This window comes from Podarcis liolepis (assembly GCF_965112155.1).
Source record: "Podarcis liolepis genome assembly, chromosome: 10".
Taxonomy (NCBI): domain Eukaryota; kingdom Metazoa; phylum Chordata; class Lepidosauria; order Squamata; family Lacertidae; genus Podarcis; species Podarcis liolepis.
Window position 1 is genome coordinate 57321618 of NC_139562.1, and position 22383 is coordinate 57344000.

A 22383-nucleotide genomic window follows, 5' to 3' on the forward strand; every position below is an offset into this window, starting at 1 on the left:
ATTTGGGGAGCCACCAAGGGATAGACCTGACAGTGGGCACAAATAACTGTTTAGTTTGTCTCTGGGGTCTCAAGGCAATGGACTTATTAGGGTTCTAAACAGAGAAGTGTCAGCAATGTGCACTCGTGCCACGTACATCGTGAAGCCAGGCTGTTCTGTGTAAAGAGCCTTTTCTCTCTAGTTTCCTATCGCCAAAGTTCGTCCTTGGGAACATTAACTATGCATGACGTGGGGCTAAGGAAATATGGTAGTCTCATGGAGACTAGCAGTCTCTCTCTCTCTCGGATGGTACGCTGGGTTTTGGTGTTGAGTTATACCATATCCTATTCAAGGTCGGTAGTGTAGAATTGAGTGGCAAAATTGCTGACTGGGGTGAGGCGATCTGAATGCATAGCATTGATTCTTGCATAACTGTACTGTCTATCAATTCATTTCTGGGTTCAATTGAAAGTACTGGTTTTAACCTATAAAGCCTTATGCCAGAACTGAGTCAGGATTAATTCTTGATTAATAAAGTGTCTTCACGAACTACTGGAATCAATAGGGTTGCCATCCCTATGTATTTTTCCTTATATCCTGCCGACCACTAAATCACAGCATTCTAATTTGTCTCTGGCTGTTAAAAGCTGAGGAAGGGAATAGTAAGAATATTGCAAATTGGCATATGCTGCCACCTTATGGAAGACTCTGTCATGTTGAGCTAACTAAAAGATGAGTACTGGAAAATCTATTTCGCTCTTTGAGGAGAGTTCCTCCATGTATGAAAAGGTGGATATTTTGAGGTCTCTTACAAAATCACATTTGTTGTATTCATAATTTTAACCCCCTTGCTTTTTATGCTGAGTGGTTCATTTGGAGTTTTGAAGTGTGTGGTTGGTAATAGGCAATGATATGAGGTCTGCTTATCCTTGAGTTTCTGCTCTCAGTTTGATGTGTTAATTTTAAGCTACAAAGCTTAATGTTCAGGACCTCAATCCCGCAAGGGCTGCCTTTCCTCGTACGAACCTACTTGGACACTGTGGACTAATCCACACTCGTAATTTAAAACGTTATAAATGCGTTATTAAAACGTGACACCAGACAGCTCTGTGGCGAGCCAGTTACAATGGGAGACTCCTTTTAAACTTTATAAAACTTTTTTTTTTAAAAAAGGTTATCAGATCAATGTAGATCCAGCCTCTGTTTGTTATCAGAGGTCTTTCTCAGTGGGCCATCTCTAAGGGAGGTGCAGAGAGTGGCAACATGAGAATGGGCCGCCTCAGAGATGGCTTTCCATTTGTGCGATGCTCTCCCCAGTATGCCTGATACCATCATTGTTTGCTTTAAGCTGCCAGGCTAAAATATTTCTGTTTATTCAGGTATTTGACTGTGAATTGGGAGTACAGTGTTTGATGTGTTTTCCCTCGTATCTTAAGTGGTCAGTTAGTCATTGGCAGCTGTGTTTACTAGGAAGTTATTACTCGCACAGTAAGTGCAATATTCCTGAAGAAAGGGTTCAGCCTTGAAGCCACAGTAGATTTTAATTAGTATCTTAATTGCCCAGGGACCCAAACTTGTTTCCTGCTGCTGGGCGCAAGCATGCCTCGACTCCTTCCACACGTGACTAATACATGTGTTAACCTCGACTCGCTTTTGTTTTCTTCCCGCTGCCAACAAGCTGACACGGCTATCCGTCTTGAAATGTAAGTGCAGAGCCGCGCGCTTAAACCACATTGTCCCTTCCCAGGCGCTCCCTGGGACCCTCGGAGGCGCAAGGCCCACTCAGCATCCCAGGCGCCTTATCGCCGCGGGGGCTGCCCTTCGCGCGGGGCAGGCTTCACATTCCCTCCTTGCGCCTGCGCGAGCCTCTACCGCGCTAGGCGTCGTCCTCTGCTAGGAGGGTGGGGCACGCTGCGTGCCCTTTCCCGGGACCTGGCGTTCGCGAGAGGCCGGCTTCGCTTCCCCTACTCGCGCCGGGGTTGCGCTAAGAGACTTCCTCCGCTAGGGGTGGGTGGGTACGCTGCGTGCCCTTTTCCGGGACCTGCCGTCTGCGCGAGGCTTCACGTTCCCCTCCTGCGCCTGCGCGGACTTCTGCTGCACTCGGAGACCTCCTCCGCTAGGGGGGGGGGCACGCTCGGCGTGCCCTTTCCCGAGACCTGGCATTCGCGCGGAGGCCTGCTTCGCTTCCCCGCCGCGCGCCTGCGCGACTCGTCGCCGTAGCCGCCTCGGAGAGCGCCGGGCGGAGAAGGGCGAACCTTGAAGGTGCTTGGCGCTGAGGCGGCGGCGACGCTGCCCGAACGAGGCCGACATGCAGAGCTGGAGCCGCGTCTACTGCGCTCTCGCCCAGGTAGCGGCCCGGAGGCGGGCGGGCGGGGAGGAGTGGCGGGCCTCACCGCTGCCTCGGGCGAGAGGGCGGGCGGGCGGGAGCTCAGGCGACGCCCCGGCGAGGCCGCGCTCCGACCTTGGGCCCGGTCGGGTCTTGGCGCCTCTGGCAGGCAGCTGTTCAACAGGGGAAGCTCCGAGGCGGAGCACATGCTTCGCGGGCGGGAAGCCCCTCCAGGTAGCGGCTGTGAGGGGGAATCGGCCGCCCGCTGAGGAGGCCGCTGTGCTCCCCCCTTGGGAGTCCCGTCGGGGCTACAGCCTCCCCGCCGCCCCCGAGGCCGGTGGTCGTAGTGCGGCGACGTGGGGCGCCCTGAGGCCGAAGAAAGAGCTGTGCTTTAGGCGGTGATCAGCCCGTATGGTCTGAATTGCAGAGTTGGAAAAGGGACCACGGGGGTCATCTATTTTTATTTTATTTTATTCAGTGAATTTATATACCGCCCTCTACCCGAAGGTCTCAGGGCGGTTCACAGAACAAGGTCAACAGATAAAGCCACAACAGATATAATCAAAATAAAAACAACAACCCAGTAACAGCCCCCAAAGAGCCACATTTTAAAAGGGCATAGCATCTAGTCCAACCCCCTGCACTACAGGAATCTTTTGCCCAACGTGGGGCTCGAACTGGAGCCCTGAGCTGGAGCATCACTTGCTCTACCAATTTAGCCATCCCAGACCAAACACTGTTTGGTGTAAGATAATTTTTGTGTGTTCCTTTATCATGGAATCGTAGAGTTGCAAGAGATCTGGAGGGTCATCTAAATCCTATTCTCTGCAATGTAAGAATCTCAACTTGCAGCTCCCCCCCCCCCCAAAAAAAAATCCAGTTTGAAACCATACTGGACCCTGCTTCGCTTTGCTGTTTTATTGGGGCAGGAATAAGAAGTTTTATTCGCCGCTATGAAGTTTTTATTGCTGCTGCAGCAGCACAACAACGGTACGCTGTCATCTGCTCCAGAGCAGCAACAAAACTCTGCAACTGTCCCACTGGTTTAATTTCACCCCCAAAGATGCACAACTCAATTGCCTCCCGAGACAGATGGATTTCAACAAGAAGACGAAGCTGCCCTTTCCAGCTTGTTATGCACATGGAGCGTTGGGGCAGGGCAGAGGAGAGAAGGCCACAAAACTTCAAAAGCCCAACAGCTGTTAGTGCTGTGGTGGCCATTTCATAGAATTGCAGCGTTGGAATTGAGCTATCCCAGCAGGTGTATTGCACCTTGCATCTAGTGTAGGCTGCAGTATACCGTATTTTTCGCTCTATTAGATGCACCAGACCATAAGATGCTCTTAGTTTTTAGGGGAGGAAAACAAGAAATAAGAAAGCAACGCAAAGCACCCTGAGCTAAGAGGGAACGCTCCTCCCTCTTCGCTCAGGAGGCTTTGCGGGGCTATCCCTGAAGCCAGGAGAGCAAGCGGGATCGGTGCGCACCGATCCCTCTTGCCCTCCTGGCTTTCCCCCTACCTCCTGCAAGAGCCGCACGCTCTTTAAAGGGAGCACGGCTCTTGGGGACTTTTGCGGGAGGTGGGAGAAGGGACAGAGCCACGTGCTCTGTCCCTTCCCCCACCTCCCACAAAAGCCAGGGATAGCCGCGAGAAGCCTCCGCAGGGCAGCGGGATGAAGGCTCCCCGCTGCCCTGCGGAGGCTTCACGCCGCTAAGGCAGAAGCTAGAACAGCTAGAGGGAGCGCTTGTCAGGGCTGGCTGACTGGGGAAGCCCGGGTTTCCCCCGCCAGCCCCAAGGAGTGGCTCAGGAGCGTGCCGCACTCCGGCAATTTAGCTCCAGGGACCCCACATTCGCTCCATAAGACGCACAGACATTTCCCCTTAGTTTTTAAGAGGAAAAAAGTGTGTCTTACGGAGTGAAAGATACGGTATATGCTGCTGCTTCTCTCTCTGCTGGGGTGGGTTTTAAGTTCCCCCTTAGCTGAGGAGAAGGTGTCAGGGTAGTTTGAGAGAGGCAAGGAGGACTCTGCTACTGTTTTGACCACCAAGCCATGCTGCCTGTGCTCGTGGGTGGTGAATGGGCTTGGCATCTTTGTATGTGGTTGTAGCAAACCTAAGCAAGAAACATGGGCTGGTAAAGAGGGGGATTGCAGCAGCTTCCTGCAAATTTTTTCTTACCATCTCTTTTTAAAAAAAACAAGAAGCCCCCTTTGACTTGGCAATCCTTTGATCTACTTAATTCTACTTTGCATTACTTGTTTCTTTTTATGGCATCTGTGTCTGAGCCTGGTAGAGAGGCTTATTCCTTTGACTTTTCCAGGAGGAGAATTCAAAAAGAAGAGACTCTTCTTCTGTCGTATTCTGAAATAAAGGACATATTTTGTTAGCTGTTCTGCACTAGAGAGTATGATAAGAGATGCCAGGCGGTCTGCGAGGCCTTTTGCATGCTCCACAGAGACCTTTGGTGTTCAAAAGTTATCAGTCTTTGTATTTTCTAATAAGTCAGAGGTCAAAAAGAAGTGAGGAAGTGTTGACTTGTGGATTTATCTGTACATAGACTTTGCCACTTCCTATCAGCAGTGAAAGGCAGTGTTCAGAATAGGTGCTCATTAAAATAGATTTCAGTGGAACTTTCCCAACATTTATTTTTCGAACTCCAGCAGCTAATGATGCATAGTAAACAAAAGTGTTCCTTAGTGTGCAGAAATCACACAAGTGAGGCAGGGTTTTTACCAATACACTGTGATAATTTCCACCCCCCACCCCCCCTAGTTGTTTCAAATGATAAATACAGATATTGAGGATCTGAAGAAGGAAATGACCCATAGAAAGTATGATTCCTTAGGAACTAAAGTGGGAGTACAAGTGAAGGTTTTAAAATGAATTTTGAATTTGAATGAGTTTAGTTAATCCTGTAACAATTTGTTTGTTTCTTTAATACATAAACTATCCTTAATGGAGAACATAAATTTATTTCTTCTTGTTTTTCAAATCAGAGAAGCCATTTTAACCGGATCCAGCCTGGCTTACAAGGCATTTCTGTAGTGCCTTTAAGAACCTATGCTGACCAAGGTAAATATTATGTAACTTTAAACATTACATTCAATAGCCACATCAAACTGTACATTTAAATATTTTGGGTCATTGTTTCGCCATTTCTGCCTATGTGATGTTCCTCAGGATTATTAAGATGTTACTACATTGTGAAAAGTTGCATCGTTGCCTGACCAACACATGAAGATTGCTTATCCACATTTTTTGTGGTAGCAATGCAGATTCCAGAAGAGCAAAAAAAAAAAAATGTTTTCCTTCAAGATACATGGAAGTAGTGACTGGAAAGGATCAGGCCCCTTTTCCATGTATTTAAAAGGAAAATACAGCTGAGATACCACAAACATTGTGTTACAATACTTCAAGCTTACCAATGTATTTTTGTGATTTTAGCTATAATAAAAAAGATGATGATAAATAACAATTCTGTAGCCATGGAAGACTGATCGGTCAGATTGCTTACTTGGATTGTTGTATCAGTTGTTATTGTTCCTGTAGGCTTTTTTTTACTGAAATATCTTTTAGTGGACTATCTTGCATTATTATGTTGTACACTGTCTTGGTAACTTCTGGTTTTAAGCCAGTATATAAATAATTTTAATAAATATGTAATCATGTAAATGTCCTCACACATCTCTTAAGTATGTGCAATTAATTGCATTGGAACACATGCAAATGGACTTTGATTGCATTCCAATCAAAATTAATGCAGCACTGGTACATGTTCAGAAACTTTCTTCTTTTTAAATGGAAAGTATTGCATTGCTTTCTTTCTCCCATTTTAAAGAATATGTAGAGGGATTGTATCCAAGAAAGATACTCTGGGCAGACCCACTGAAGAAAAGGGACTTAGTCATGTTCGTTGATTTCAGTGGATCTGCTTCAATGGATCGCACAACCCTGTGTGATCTCTTTTTCTGTCTGAAATATTTGACTGGAAATTTTTTTAATGTAAAATATTTTCTTACATCTTCCACATCTTATAAACATCTGACATCTTTTTCTGTCAGTTGATGCCGATGTTACTGTCATTGGATCTGGCCCTGGAGGGTATGTTGCAGCAATCAAAGCTGCTCAACTTGGCTTTAAGGTAAGGAAACAGGATGAGAAGAATCGCATAATGTAGCCGTGGCACAGATAATCTTGCAGTTGTGGTTCTTGCAATTAAGTCAAAAGGAAGACGACCATTTGTAGCTTTGCCGTCTGTATCTTGAAGATGCAAATTGGATGGCTTTAAAAGAGGATTCCAGGCATAGGCAAACTCGGTCCTCCAGATGCTTTGGGACTACAACTCCCATCATCCCTGACCACTGGTCCTGTTAGCTAGGGATGATGGGAGTTGTAGTCCCAAAACATCTGGAGGTCTGAGTTTGCTTATGCCTGGATTGGGCAATTTCATTGAGGGCAAGACTACCTGTTAGAAGCAGTATGCTTTTGAATACCAGCTACTGGAAACTGGAAAGGGGAGAGCGCTTTTGGGTCTTACGGGTTTCCCATCAGCATCTGGTTGGCCACTGTGAGAAAGCTCAACTAGATGGGATATTTGCCTGATCCAGCAGGATCCCTTGTGATCTTCTGAATTGCCTGCAGTCTAAAGAACCTGCTATACAAACTTGGGGGAAAGAGTTGTTTGTTGAACAAAAGCTGCGTCACATTGGAAAGGTAATGTGCAGACTTCACTTGGCACAGCTAGGAGGCTAAATATGCCAGATACATCTAATAAATAGAGAATACACATTATAGCAGGCTGATTTTGAAATAAAAGCTTTAAGAATAAACTCTTCAGCAGTGTGTCTCTTTCATATAGAGATGTGGCTTTTATTATGTACAGTGGTACCTTGGGTTACATACGCTTCAGGTTACAGACTCCGCTAACCCAGAAGTAGTACCTTGGGTTAATAACTTTGCTTCAGGATGAGAACAGAAATTGTGCTCCGGCAGCGCAGCAGCAGCAGGAGGCCCCATTAGCTAAAGTGGTGCTTCAGGTTAAGAACCGTTTCAGGTTAAGAACGGACCTCCAGAACGAATTAAGTACTTAACCCGAGGTACCAGTGTAGTAGACAATAATGGTGTCTTTGAATCAGATAAGGTTATATCAGACATTTCTTCAGAAGGAGATCTGTGATGCTCTGTTTCTCTCTAGCAGTGATGGAGAACTTATGAGTCGCTAGATGTTGTTGCAATCCAACTCTGATCAGCCCTGGTCAGAATAGCCATTAGTTAGGAACAATGGGAGCTGTCTAACAAAATGAATGTTTTGCTATTAGAAAAAATGCTTATAGGAGTATTCAAAAAAAAAGAAAGGAAAAAGAATGAATTGTTTGAAAATAAAAGTGTAGGAACCCATTGTGGCCTATTTGATCTATGGAGGGGAGACTGTTTTATGAAAATTCCTTTTCCTTTTAATTCTTAGACTGTCTGTGTGGAGAAGAATGCAACACTAGGAGGAACCTGTCTGAATGTGGGATGCATACCTTCTAAGGTAGGTACAGTTTTTAGTTCTCACCTTGTGCTGTATCTAGATTGGAGGAACATCTACATTCATTTTTGCACAGAAGTTCTACTGGGGCTCATCAGCTTCATGGTGGGAAAATACTTAATCAAATCGTTGTCATCATCATTTTATTTGTATGCTGCCTTTCCATAGTTAAAGCCAAGAAAAGATTTATATAATCACAAGCATAACAGAAGTAGTCATAAATAAATAAAGCTCTTCAAAAAGTACACAGCCATGGCTGGCTTACCCATAAACCCATAAACTCTCAGGGGCGACAGGGCCATAAACTCTCAGGGGCGACAGGGCGAGAGTCCAGGGCTGAGATTTGGAGTCCGGGATTGAAGAGCCAGGCCAGTCGACAGCCGCCACCACCAAGCGGAGCAGAGCCCCTTGGAACGTTGCAGGCTTTTCTGCTGCGGGCACTGAGGTAGCCAGTCAGCTCCGCCCTCCTGCGTGGCTGGATTGGCGCAGCTGCCCCCCTAAAAAAAGCTCAACAACTTTGGCCTCCCCCTCCCAAATGGGGGCGCTGGGCAGTTTTTTGCACCTCAGCGCTGCATATGCCAAAAATGGCCCTGTACACAGCTGAACTGAAAAAAATCCACATAATTAATAGAAGATCTAAAAATAAAAATACAAAAAAATTCAATATCAATAACAGCAACAAGAACTCCTAAACAGGCTTCCAAGGTAGCTGCCTGAACGCACCTTAAACGGCACCTTGTTTTAGAGCGGGAAAACAAAAGGGGGAAAATTCTCCCTCTCTCTGCGCAGTGCCTCCTGCCGCTTCGCTGAAGGGGCACTGGGCAGAGAGGGGGATAATTTTTTTTTCTTGTTCTCCCCCCTCTAAAACAAGGTGCGTCCTATTGTCCGGTGCGTCCTATGGTGCGAAAAATACGGTAATTCCTGATGATTTTGTGAAAGTGAGTTGCTTTTAAGTGTCCAGCTCAGGGGTCAGCAAACTTTTTCAGCAGGGGGCTGGTCCACTGTCCCTCAGACCTTGTGGGGGGCTGCACTATATGTTTCCATGATTATGACCTGCATTTTTGGCAAAAACCCTTATTGGGACCAACCCAAACATTGCCCAAATGTGTGTATTTTTTGGTGTTCCCTCATACACCCACACTGCTTCCTTTGTGTTTTACGTGTTGACAGTTATTATTTCTCTCATAGTGGGGGCTGAGGTAAGCGCACCATTCCTGTCAGCTCTGGAGAGCGTGTGCGCATGCGTGGGTCAAGGGAAAAGCCGTTGGCTACGCTAAGTCAGGCCAGCGCCGCTCAAGCAAAAATGTTCTTTTCCCCACGTGAGGGAAGACGAGGCAGTGGCTGTTTACTTTTCCATGTAGCTAATGCGTGGCCTCCCCAGCAGGGCACAGAACTGCTTCGGAGTGCAGCCACTGAGGCTCTCCCCGCTTCCTCCGGCAGGAGGCACCGCCGCCACAGACACCGGCGAGCGCCGCTCCCGAGGCACCTCTGAGCCCCTGCCGCCATAACTGCCCTTCCTGAAGTCAGTCACTGGCAGCTCCATGGTGGAAATCCAAACTGTGGCTCCTTTTCCCTCTTCCCCACCCCCCACCCCGGAAGAAAAGATTGCTGTGCGGGCGTGACGAACGGAAAAGGGGCTTGTCTCGAGCAGCTGTCCGCCTCATTTGACCCCCGAGGCTGGCTGAGTTGCAAAAACCATCGTGTGCACGCTATGCCGGCTGCCTGCATTCCCAGACCGTCCACGGGCCGGATCTAGAAGGCAGTTGGGCCTGATCCGGCCCGCAGACCTTAGTTTGCCGACCCACGAAAGTTACAAAGATGTATCATTGGAGCATTGGTTCACACATGCACCTATGTCACTTGATTACTTCATGACAAGCAGCTGATTGCGTGAACTGACTCCCTTGAATAACATTGCATTTGAGATAATGTGAATTGATTAGGAAGTTCTTTGTGGAAACTTATGTAGTCCATTCAGACTTCCATTCATTCATTCACTTGATACTGCAGGCATCAAGTGCTGAACATGGTAGCGTTTTCCTGAAAAGCAATGTGAAATTACTTCATTCTGATCTTAGGATAAATAGTAGGGATGTCACACTATAGCAAGGGTGACTTAACCCATGCTCATCCAATTGGACTCCAACTCCCATCAGCCCCAGTCAGTCCAACGATATCTGGAAGGCTGCAGGTTAGCCACTCCTGAACTTCAGTAATCTTTTAGTACAATATCCCCTGTGGAAATCACATGCTTAGTTTAATTTTGTTTTATGTTACAGGCCTTGCTGAACAATTCACACCTGTATCATTTGGCCCATGGAAAAGACTTTGCTAGTAGAGGAATCGAGGGTTAGTATGAAATACCATCTGTTGACATTCCAAATATCCTGGTTCTGCTGTGCTGGTGCATAGTGAGATAATTTACGGGATTGGATATTGGGTTAGACGGCTGCATCCTCTTAAGATAGTGTAAAGCCCTAAATATAGGGAGTCTACTCTGCATATTTAACAGGATGCAGTGCATTAAATAATGTTAATTAAATTAAAATTATATATCCCCAGAAACTTGCCAGGCCAATACTTAGCTGGAAACCTGTACATTACTTTGGTCTAAGCTACTGGGTAGAATATTGTCCGCGAGTTGCTCTTTTCTGTAGAGGAAAGGGCAAAAGACTTAAATTTTGATAGAAAGAATTGTGCTTAACATTCCTTGCGCACAGCAGGGCTTTCACGTGCTTCCTGGTGCAGCCCTGTGTTCCGTTCCCCAAGCTGCTCCTGTGGGTGGGATTTGATAAATCACTGCTTGATTTAGAGCAGGTGGGAGAATAAGCAATGCTCTTCCACCCTCTGCATGAAAAAGCAGAATGTTCTTTGGCTTTTGAAGCCTTGCCTTTCAGTTTTGTTCTAAATGAAAGCTAAAAATTCAGGGAAGCAGCCTGAAAGAGTCAGGTTATTCCATGGCTATGGTCTTGATTCTGATCTAAGCAAACTTAAATCATTAGAAAATATGTATTTAAGCCAATTTTATAGGTCTGCTTCTTTTTCTTTTAGTCACCATGCCATGCTGTATGTATTAACCTGTCTTCTGAATTCACAGAAATAACCCTAACATTTTAAACGTTTCTTGCAACAGGCATCTTCTTAGAAGAGGCGTGCTCTCCTATGTGAAGGAAAGGGGAGGAGGGCTTTATTTAAGAAAAATCAGAGACACCTTTTAAATGAATAAATTGAAATGATAAATAAACTGAACATTGTTTTATTATTCAAGACATTTGTATTCCCCCCTTTTAATAGTGGTTTCAAGGTAGTTAACAAATGAAAAGTAAAACAAATTAAAATTACTAAGTCCAAAATGTTACAGAATAGTCTATCAGTAAAAAAGCAATTAAGATATCACCAGCAGCATAAAGGATACATCTTCCACTAAAAGCTTGGAATAATAGTGCATCTAATAGAACTGTAAGAACTTTGCCATGTGCTTAGGTCTGCAAAAATAAAGACTTTGTTATGTTTGCACATATTTATATAGTTACAGGACTCAAATTGAATTTAGAGAAGATGATGGAGCAGAAAAGTGGTGCAGTCAAGGCCTTAACAGGGGGAATTGCTCACTTGTTTAAACAGAACAAGGTATGTCTGGACTCTGAACCAAAAGCAGTTTACTGCTTGCGCTATTCCTGGCCATTTCTTAGTCACTTTAGAAGTTGATGCTGGTGTAAGTTGCCACTTTTCTATAAATGGTTGCCAGGACGGCAGCCCAATTTACAGGGAGTGGACCCATTGAAATTGATGGATGTTGCCTGAGGGTGATTCACGTTGGCTATTGCCCCAAAGATTAGTGGTTTTAATCCCATCTTCAAATCTAAACTGATAGTTCTTGGCGAGAGAAGCCAGAGCAATAATTAACTCCTTTTGCTCAGATATATAGTCTGAGCATGGTCAAATACATCCCCGAAGAACCACAGAATGAAGTTTTCTTGACTTGGTTAGGATATCATGGGCTTCGTATCCACCAGCAACTGCTGAAGGTGGAAGCTCCATCAATATGTGTGCTGTTTACAGTTTCCCCCGTTCTTTAAAGGCTTGCCAGCCATCTAATCTGCTTCATATGTAGGCCAAGCTTCTTTTCAAAGTGAAGATACTGATTTATATACTTTCTTCACACTTTTAAAAGCAGGTGGCTGGCTGGCGTCCTCTTGGGTGTTCTTGGGAATCACTGGGACCCGCATGCTGATAGGATAAAGTTGTACTCATTAAATGCACGGAAACTTAAAGAGTTGTTTGCTTAGATTAGAAACACTAGTGTGTGCCACAATAAAAAGCTGAAACATCTCATGTGTGCCCTGTGTCACAAAAAATACAAAAAGCTTTTTACTCCATCAGCCTCTGTGTATCAGATTTCAGTGCCTCCTTTTAAACAGGGTAAAGAATAGCATTGCTGCAACCTGAAATGTTTCTTAGTTAATTTTGTTTAACAAGAGCTTTCTTTTTTGAAGGTGACACATGTTTCTGGGTTTGGAAAAATAACTGGCAAAAACCAGGTCACCGCAACGAAAGATGACGGCAGCACTCAGGTCATTAATACAAAGAACATCCTCATAGCCACTGGCTCAGAAGTAACACCTTTCCCGGGAATTACGGTATGACTTGATTTTTAAACTTTTTTACTGGTGTGCTCACTGCTTACTTGCCATTGATTGACTGCAAAAACGGGCCAGCAAACCCAAATTTTCAGCTGTGCTTGGCATGCCCTGAGTCAAGAAATCTCCCTCCCTCTCCCTGCCCTCAATCAGATACATGCCTAACATTGTATTGGGATCAGAAATTCTTAACCCTTTTCTACCCCTGCAGCAGATAGCTCTCAGGTGCCATTGTTTGGTCTTTTAATATGTTGCAGTAACAAGTTATAATTTTCCAGTGACAGGGCTGTCAAATAGGAACATTAGTAGTCTTTGTTGCTTCTGTTTCCAGTGTTATTTATGTTACCTTCCATAGGTGTAAGAATCATGCTAGTTTGCTAGGACTTGAGTTGCATGTATCTGAGGCTGAGGTCCCTTCACCTTGCACAGCCACAGCAAAGGTAGACAGGAGGGCTTGTGTGATGAAGGGAGCCTGTTGCTAGGCAAAGAGTTGTATCCACTTAAGTCCATTGAAATTAAAAGGCCCAAGTTAGTTCTGCCCATTCCATTCAGGGGGTCTCCTCTGTGTGACTAACGTTGTATACAATCCAGAATGAGGAGGATCATTTCTGGAAAAGTGCCATTGAGAGTTGCTTGGTCTGGAGAATGGTTTCATTTTCTAGCTGCTTCTGTCCTGTGCTGATGTAACTAGTTGAATGGCAAGAATAGTGCACCAAACCAACAAGGGTTAAAGCTAGGCTTCTGAGTTCAAATGTAATAGCAAACCACACTTGATAGGAAGCCAAGATTTGTAAGCCAGCAGCAAAACATGGTTTCAAATGGTGGTTTGCTGCCCTGAATTAAACCCTGGTTAAGTTCAGAGAAACCATAATTAGGCCAGGTCAAACTTTTCTTGCTTATGGCCAGAGGTGTTTGCAACATGCAAACTAGCTCAAATATATATTGTGCAACAAATCCCGTTTGCAATTACAAATAGGCTAAACACCCCATGGTGTGGTAGCTGTTAAATATTCACTTCTGGGATCAGAGGAAATTGGGTGTGTTAATAGTGGTATGGCTGTTGTCTTACATACAACCTTGAAAAAAATGTTGGCATTTTATACACAGTGTATGCTTGTATGCAAAAGTCTCATATTTGGGGGAAATTATTTTTCTTTTGTTTAGATTGATGAGGATACGGTTGTATCATCCACGGGGGCTCTTTCTTTGAAGCAAGTCCCTGAAAAAATGGTGGTCATTGGTGCAGGAGTCATTGGTGTGGAACTGGTAAGAAGTGCTCTACCTCCTTTTAATTTTTTTCAGCATCTGTCAATATTCCCAGTTGACATGCGAAAACATATTTCTGGGCCTCATGCAGTTGCCTGTAGGGGTCTATTGGGCTGTCGGGAGTCACGCAAACCAATCAAGGTACTAAGGAAACATGGGTTGAATAAACCAGTGCTCTTCTATGGGGGCTGCTTATACGGCTGTTACGATTCTTGCAATTGCAGAAATAGTTTTCCATATGGGAACAATTGTGCAAATGGCAGCCGCTCTCTAGCCACTGGCACGTGGAGGTGCCACGCCATCCAGGCTTTATTTCCAGGCTGTTCTGGTTTGCAGCCTTGCATGCTTGCACGATCGAACACGTGGAGCACAGGGCTGATATAGCAGGGCTTCTGCAGGACTGGAAGCCTTTGAATTTCGATAAAAAAATCTGCTGTTATTCCAAGACCTATTGGGGAAGTTACCCTCCAGAAGATGTTGTAATTGTAATTTATTATTTGTACCCCGCCCAATTCCCATCAGGCCCAGCTAGCATGGCCAATGGACTCAGATGATGGGAGTTACAATCCAATAACCTCTGGAGGATCACAGGTTCCCCATTCCTGGTTTATTGTGTTCCCAGTTAAGGAAATTTATCAGTCAGTGAAATTGTCATGGAAGTGTAGCAGGCGTTGTGCAAAAGGTTACAAAACATTCCCGGGCTGTTTAAAGATTTCTGGTGGAGTTTAATCTTCCATGGTTGCCATTAGTCAAATGAATTTTTTAAAAATAAAGTAAAAATGGGCTTGTTTACATCGCAGGGTTCAGTCTGGCAGCGTCTCGGTGCAGATGTGACAGCTGTGGAGTTCTTGGGCCATGTAGGTGGATTGGGTATTGATATGGAGATATCTAAGAACTTCCAGCGTATTCTCCAGAAGCAAGGCTTTAAATTTAAACTGAATACTAAAGTTACCGGTGCTACCAAGAGACCCGATGGAAAGATTGATGTTTCGTAAGTATGTATGCAACTATGTAAATATGTAACTTAAAGAAACAGGTTGTCTTCTCTTTATAAAACCTGAATTAGCCCCAGATCAGACTTGGGATCAAAGGAGTGGTGGAATTACTGGCATCTATATACGGTCGTACCTCGTTTTGCAGCCGGGATCCGTTCTGGAGCCCCGGCCGCTAGCTGAAAAGGACGCATGGCAAAGCACCACATCTGCGAACGTGCACAGAGCGGTTTGTGCTTATGCACAAAGCACAATTTAGCGCTTCTGCGCATGCGCAAGCGGCAAACCCGGAAGTAACCCGTTCCAGTACTTCCGGGTTTGCCGTGGACATTCACCAGAATGGATGCTAGACAAGGCGGACATTCACGGAGGTATTACTGTGTATGAGACTGATTCTTAGGCTATTTCAAATATATTTTCATCTCTGGAAACATGTTTACAGAATTGTAGCTATCGGCATGGAAAGTGTATATTGTAGAATCAAATATACTGGGTTGTATCTGTCTGAGTCACGCTCAGGGAGTAGACCCACTGAAGTTATTCTGGTCCATTGATTTTTTTTCAGTGTTACCCAGCGTGGTGCCGTCTTATGTGTTGTGTTGGGTTTCAATTTTCACGTGCTGCTGGTGCCAAAGCCTCCATAACCTGCAATGCAAAGTGACAGGTTCCAGTGAGATCTCATGAGATTTTGCTGCAGTCTCATTGGAAGCAGTGGTGTTTCTCTGCAGGTGGTGCCCACACTGCCTGAGGCGACTGCTTCACCCTTCCTCATGGCCAGGCATCCCTGCTGACCATTGGCTAGGCTGGATGGGGTTGATGGATGTTGGGAGTCCAACATCTGCAGAGCTACCGCTGACATAGGTGATGCAATCCATTAGTTTATGCTTTAAAAAAACACACAACACAGACAAGTCCTCTTGGAGCTGCTAATCTTGGATAATGACAGTTACCTATGCCTCTTACACTGCACAAATTGAAATGTTTCTAATGTAATAGGCATTGGCATCCTGTTCACATGTTCAAAATCTTACATGAGTTGCATTTTTTATCCTTCAGAATTAAAGTGGCTGGATAAAAACCACAAAGTTTAAACTTGCATTTGTTACTCTCTTGATGTGTAGACTCTATGCATTTCACAAAATTCCTATGCAGTTTGATTGTATTGTTTGTGCCACAGCTGGCAAGATTCAGAAAAGAGCTGGACAATGCGCAGTCGAAACAATTCAGAGGGGGGTTAAGAGACAATCCCACCTATTCATTATAGACATGTTGGTGTTGTGACAGTTATGAGATGATTATAACATTTCTTTTGTTTAAGCTGTTTGTTGGAGAACTGCCGTAGTCACTTACTGTGACATGAATGTAAAAATGTGTAAATTTAGTATGGCTTAACTATAATTTGCTGTAGTTTTGCAGGGCCTTGACATATTATCCGTGTAACGACCCATAACTGTTAGATAAAAAGGAGTGATCAGGATTCAGTGACAGCACGTGTACTAATAGTACGTTGCTTCTCCATTCATGAGCACTCTCCTACTCCTTTCTCCCCAGAATTGAAGCTGCTGCTGGTGGCAAGGCAGAAGTGATCACTTGTGACGTACTTCTGGTTTGTATCGGGCGGCGCCCATTCACTAAGAATCTTGGCCTGGAAGATGTGGGTATTGAACTAGATAATAGGGGAAGAATCCCGATCAACAACAGATTCCAAACCAAAGTCCCAAAGTAAGTGAAGTAATCAGATGGGTTGTTGGGCTGTTGGAAATTGTTTTTTTCTGAGTTGGTACTTTGAGTTTAAATTTAAGGTTCAGTTGTATTAGCAAGATGGGTATAAAAACTTACCTTAAAAAATGAAAAGTTTCAAATTAGATTAGAGATTTGGCTCTTTGTTGTATTTTTTATTTTATTTTTAGCCTCTTCCATGTATATTCAGGACAGTGGGTCAAACGCTGCTGTTACAGTGCATGTTTTTATGTCTATCTACCTGTTTTTCTTTCCTTGGCAGCATCTATGCTATTGGCGATGTAGTTGCTGGACCGATGCTTGCTCACAAAGCGGAAGATGAAGGTATTTTGTGTGTTGAAGGAATCGCTGGAGGTGCAGTTCACATTGACTACAACTGTGTGCCCTCCGTCATTTACACACATCCTGAAGTTGCCTGGATTGGAAAATCGGAGGAACAGCTGAAAGAAGAGGTACTATTCGGAGTTTCTTCTGTCTGCTCATAGTAGAGCAGTGTGTCTATGCCCTGGTTTGCTTGTGTCACTAAGCCAAACCACAGCTAAGCATGAACTTAATGATTGTGCAGGTACTTGCTGCAAACGTCTCGGCCAGTTTACTTCTCACCCAGTAGTCCTGCTGCCCAGAGCTAAACCATAGCTTAGCTTAGAACAGTGGTTCTCAACCTGTGGGTCCCCAGATGTTGTTGGACTACAACTCCCATCATCCCTGAGCTCTGGCCTTGCTAGCTAGGGGTGATGGGAGTTGTAGTTCAACAACATCTGGGGACCAACAGGTTGAGAAAGGCTGGCTTAGAATACCATCCAAATCCCAGGCTCTTGCTCCAGACAACCCATGAATTTTAAGAACTTTTCAGACTCCTGAATGTATTTTTTGCTTTCAACTGCTTTGAGCTTCACTAAAGAATTATTATTATTATCTGTCTATCAAATTTGTATACCTCCCCCAGGTCTGGCCACATAAAATCACAACATAAAAACATTAAAAAAACCAAAGACAAAAAGAACCCAATGCCCCCCCCCTTTTCTACAACATGTTTTAAAAGGGCATTGGAGTTCAGCAGCAGTTAGCACTGCTCTCCTTTTTTGTTTGGATCATTTGAGGTGCTGTCTTCTTTTCAAATCTATTTTTAACTTTTGCATTAAACCATGGTTCGTTCAGGGGAGGCAAACCACCAACTTGGGTCCCGACATAAAGCTAAACCAAACCATGGCTTAGTGCCAAGTAACACTGCACCAGAACAGCTGGGGGGAGGAGTGGAGCAATGTGATTATTATTTTTTTACTGTGAGTACCTGAATGCTTGTGTGTTAACACTAAGCTAGCCATAGCTAAATGTGATGTGCAAACTGGACTTGCATTTCTTTTGAAGCAAAGGGTAGAAGAATGGATCTGGCAGTAGCAACTATGTGCTTGAATATCAGTGTTTCTGTTTATAGCGGAGAGAAGAGGGAGCCTTTCATGATTTTATTGTTATTGTTTTAGATAGCTATAGAGCAGCCATGAGTCCACAAAGCCAGGTGCTAGGAATCATAGATGTCGTTCAGTCCTGCTCCCAGAAACAAACCACTGTTAAAAGCTTGCGGAAGTGAGAACCCCATGGATGTTGGAAACAATGCTGCTGCAGTTCTGAATGTTACATACCATACGTGGTGTCATACGTGTCTTCTGAGTGCTCTTCAGTTTTCCTGCCTTTTGTCCCCAAGTAGCAAGTGCTTTTCTGTAAGGTTCTGCTACAGCAGCCTCAGTGAGGAGAAAACAATTTGGAGAAAGGGGCTGTTTTGAGAGCGCCACTGCCTTAAATCAAGTGTCCACTCCCCACTCCATATTCTTTAGCAATTGCAGCAGTTTCTGTACATGGATCTATAATGGTCATGTCTTCTTTGGAACTCACAGAAATGTAAACTGGGCTGCACCACATCTGATGGCAGGGTTGCAACTCCAGGACTGAATGCTTCTCCACACAAAACATTTGTGTTTGGGAGGCGGCTAGGATGAAACCCTCTCCTGGACACCTAGTTTTCTATGTAGGAAATACTTTTGTGTGGAGCAGGATGTGAGCATCCCCTCCCTAACTTGGCCTTTCGGAGCTCAGATGCAGCGAACTGCCAGAGAAGTCATACTTTAGTTTTTCTGCCAGGTGCAGGAGATAATGTCCAGCTTCTCAGATCTGTCTTTTGCTTTCTAGGGGGTAGAATACAAGATTGGCAAGTTTCCTTTTGCTGCCAACAGCCGAGCTAAGACCAACGCTGACACAGACGGCTTGGTGAAGATGCTAAGTCACAAAACGACAGACAGGATGCTGGGAGCGCATATTTTAGGAGCAGTGAGTACTATGCGGAATCTGCACGTAGCGCTTCAGAATCTTGAATGTATTTGGTTCTGGTGGTCAGGAGTTCATAATATGCAACCATGTATACTTCTGGCCTCTAAGCATTTGCTGGTGGCTTGTTAAAACTTCAGAAAAATGTTTATATCCCCAAGACTGTTTTGTTTACCGCAGCTCAGTTGCTCTTCTTACATGCCTCTTGGGTGTTCTGTGTACCTTTTCCTTCCATAATTCAAGAAGATAACCTAAGAATGCCACAACAAATGATGGATTCATGGGCATTTTAAATAAACACATGCCTCCTTGCATAACTTAGTGCACTGCAGAATTTGATTTTTTTTTGGATTGCAGACTTAAGGCTTTTCACATGCTGGCTCCCAAATCCCCAGTCATGGTGTGCTATTACCATGTGCCACTACCAAGTGCGGCACAGTGGACTTGGCCACAGTTTTGTGTTGTATGATTTTTCTCTTACTCTATGCTTCTCAGTCTGAGGTTTTTGACAGTCATAGCATTCGCCAGCAGAATGCAATTCTTTAAAAACAAAAGCAAACCAGAACATGAAAACCCCCATCATGCACACTGCGTTCAGAGCACTCTGTGTGCAGTGATAAAAGCATATAATTTGGTCTTATGCACAACTTTAAACATCCTGAGCGTCTCAACTTTCATGGGGGTGGTGTTTTTTAAATAGCATGTCTTGAGTCCTTATAACTATGAAGCTATGCTTGAAAGCATGCAAACAGGCACCCAAACCCAGATTTATGATACTATTACATACAAATATAAGAAGCCAATGGCCTCTTAGAAGTGGTGTTCCCCAGTTGCTTTCTCTCACAAGGTAATAACTCTTCAAAGATGGCAGCTGATGAAATATGCACATGTATAATGTGTAAATCTTGTGGTTTTTTTTAATCAGTACTTGCATAATTTAATGAAGATTTCATTGATAGCCCTAAGCCTTTGCTAGGTGTATAGTTGCTTACCTTAAGCATTTAACGCAGATCAGATTTGACACCAAATTTTGATAATCTTTGTAAAAGCACAGAATACACAGAGCTCTATTTATAGTTCTCTGTACCTCTGCTTTAAATTTTTTCTCGTACATTTATTACTGGTATCATAATAATTTCCCCCCCTCCAGGGTGCTGGAGAAATGATTAATGAAGCTGCGCTTGCAATGGAATATGGAGCATCATGTGAAGATGTTGCCAGAGTTTGCCACGCACATCCAGTAAGTTGGTGTGAGCTGTCTAGTCATTTTTGTCTGTCTGTGGGTTAATTGAAGATCCAGATAATTGCAAGGTTCTCCCCCACCATTACTCTTTCCCCCCCATTGTTGTTTAGTTGTGTCCGACTCTTCATGACCCCCTATTAACTTTTCCTAATTACTTTCTTTTGTTCTCAACAGACTGTGTCTGAAGCCTTCAGGGAAGCCAACCTAGCAGCATCATTTGGCAAAGCGATCAATTTCTAAAGCAAAAGCATACAGTTAACGCACAAAGCATATTTTCCTTTGAAAACTGACAGGAGGCTTTGTGAAAAGCTGAGTCATTTGAAAACTTCTGGGACTTAACTAAGTGAACTTTTCTTTTCAACAGATTCAACAGCTATTTAAACAGATTTGGGGTTGGGAAATCACCCAACAGCTGTACATTAAGTATATTTGCTTGTTTGTACATTCTAGGTTTCTGCAGAAGACAAGCTACAGCAATGACAGCTGAAGGTTGTAGCGTGCTTAAAAATAGTCCATCATGTTCTTGGGCAAAATATAATTGTTGATACTATCCAGTGTTGCTGTTCTGTCATTGCTGAGGAACTGATACTGTAATATCATGATACTTAAAATAAGCCACTGTCACCTTTGCACAATGCTGTCGTGGTAATTTCAGTGAGAGGGATAGCAATAGGTTTCAACGCGTCACAATCTTTTAAAAGTTATTTTTTAACCAAGGCTAGTCTTTGTCTCGGCTCTTCTTGATATGTAGGACAAAATGAGTACGGCTGGTTTTGCTCTGTGAACAGCCATTTGTATCGAGACATTTTTTTAAAATGGAAACACACCTCCGTTTTTGTGAAACTTATTGAAAGAAAATCAAGTTCTTTTGGAGAAACAAAAATTGGTATATAAAAAAAATACACTGTGTGGAAGGCAAGTGGAAGAGTTCGTACAAAGCTGTTGGACAAGCAGGCCAACATTTTTGGCTTTAGCGCCATTGTCCTCTCACAATGTTCTGACATGGGGTGTGCAAGCAGCAGTCTCCTTCCTTTCTGCTTATATGCACAGCTGAATCCAGGTAATAGAATCCATGATGCAGTTTCCCTGCTTCTTTCCCTATGCCTGCGCTTCACATACTGGGTTTCATGACCTCTATTGTGGTGGAGGATCCCTTTTCTTGTCCCTAGAGTTGCATAAAAATAATTCATGCTCATTTTTATGGTGGCGTTCTTCCTTTGTTAGAAATAGTGGGGGAATGAATCTGTTCAAACAAGAGGGAGATCAGAAAAAAAACCTCGAATTTGCTTCCTGGATGGCACTGGTTCAGGGATCTTACGGGCCTAAAGGTTCACACACACCCTTTAACTCATGCAGACACCCCAGCTAATGTAAAAAGGGTATTTTATTTTCTACTGTTTTCCAAAGAGTACAAATACATAATATCAAAACTCATGTCTTGCAGGCAAAAATTAGCACCTGTTCCAGGGAGTGCTAAGGCAAGCAAGCACCTGACACAGTGACAGTCAAAACACAATGAAATAAATTATGTTTCTGTCTTGTTTCAGGTGTCTTTTTCCCTCACTCTGATTCTGCAAATGTTTGGTCCTCTGTGGCTTTATTTTATGAACTTAGCGTTTCACTTTCCTAACATCTGTTTACATAGCAGAGGAAGTCCTGGAGCTGCATTCATAAACTCTTAAGCAGAACTCTTTAAATTGAAATTAACTTCCCATCTAAGGTTTTATTATTAGAGTACTTAAAAGGGTTAAAATACCATTTCAGGATAATGAATGTAACACTGGTTAAATGAATCATATGCTTTGTTACAAAAGTACTGTTTATTAAGTAAAAGAGAAAGTCTTTGGTTTTAAGATATTAAAGCTGGTATTTAGTCAAATTATGAGGTCTTAAGTTATGAAAAGAATGTATGTCAGTTTAAGACTTCTCTCTCTTTGGATTTACACGTTCCCTTTCCAAAGGGTTGTTTTTTTTCTGGTTCCATTTTCCAATCAGTTACTAGCAAGTGCTGTAAACAGCGACTTTTTGGCTGATGGCCTGCAAGAGGCTGCGGACTGTTTCTTCCAGCTGCACCACTTGCTTGGCTTTGTCTTCCAGAATTCTTTGATTCTTTTCATATGTGTTTTCCAATTCTGCAAAGAAAGAAAAAACGAGGGGGGGGGGGAGAGAGAGAGAGAGAGAGAGAAGAGTCAGGTTATTCCAACAGTAGACACTACATGTTGGGTAGTTTGAAAGCTAAAGTAAAGGTGGAATTGGAAAGAAGTCAAACCCCATTGTACTCAGTTATTTGGCTTTACAGAATGTGAGAGGCTTCCAATAAAAAGGAGAAACAGCTGTATTTGATGATGAT

General features: G+C 43.8%; 2 protein-coding genes across 6 annotated transcripts in view; one reads left to right on the forward strand and one right to left on the reverse strand.

Moving 5' to 3' along the window:
- Positions 1–1946: 1946 nt before the first annotated feature.
- Positions 1947–21579, forward strand: DLD (dihydrolipoamide dehydrogenase). Of its 2 annotated transcripts, XR_014516606.1 has the most exons (15): positions 1947–2326; positions 5300–5375; positions 6365–6444; positions 7768–7836; positions 10113–10182; positions 11363–11463; positions 12330–12473; positions 13638–13739; positions 14540–14730; positions 16283–16453; positions 16734–16923; positions 18656–18793; positions 19941–20030; positions 20208–21014; positions 21101–21579. XR_014516606.1 is itself a non-coding variant. In XM_083463619.1 (14 exons), exons 1-14 carry the CDS (start codon positions 2288–2290, stop codon positions 20271–20273), a joined length of 1527 nt encoding a protein of 508 aa, XP_083319745.1. In that variant the 5' UTR covers positions 1947–2287; the 3' UTR covers positions 20274–21579. The 2 variants fall into 2 exon arrangements, 1 of the variants encoding a protein (XP_083319745.1); XM_083463619.1 differs by having other exon boundaries at positions 20208–21579.
- The window catches only part of LAMB1 (laminin subunit beta 1), a 57067-nt gene continuing 56083 nt past the window's right edge, over positions 21400–22383 (reverse strand). For all 4 annotated transcript variants that reach the window (XM_083463244.1, XM_083463245.1, XM_083463242.1 and 1 more), the window contains one exon: positions 21400–22165. In XM_083463244.1, the coding sequence (XP_083319370.1) occupies positions 22032–22165 (134 nt within the window). In that variant the 3' untranslated portion in view covers positions 21400–22031. The remainder of the gene's footprint in view (positions 22166–22383) is intronic.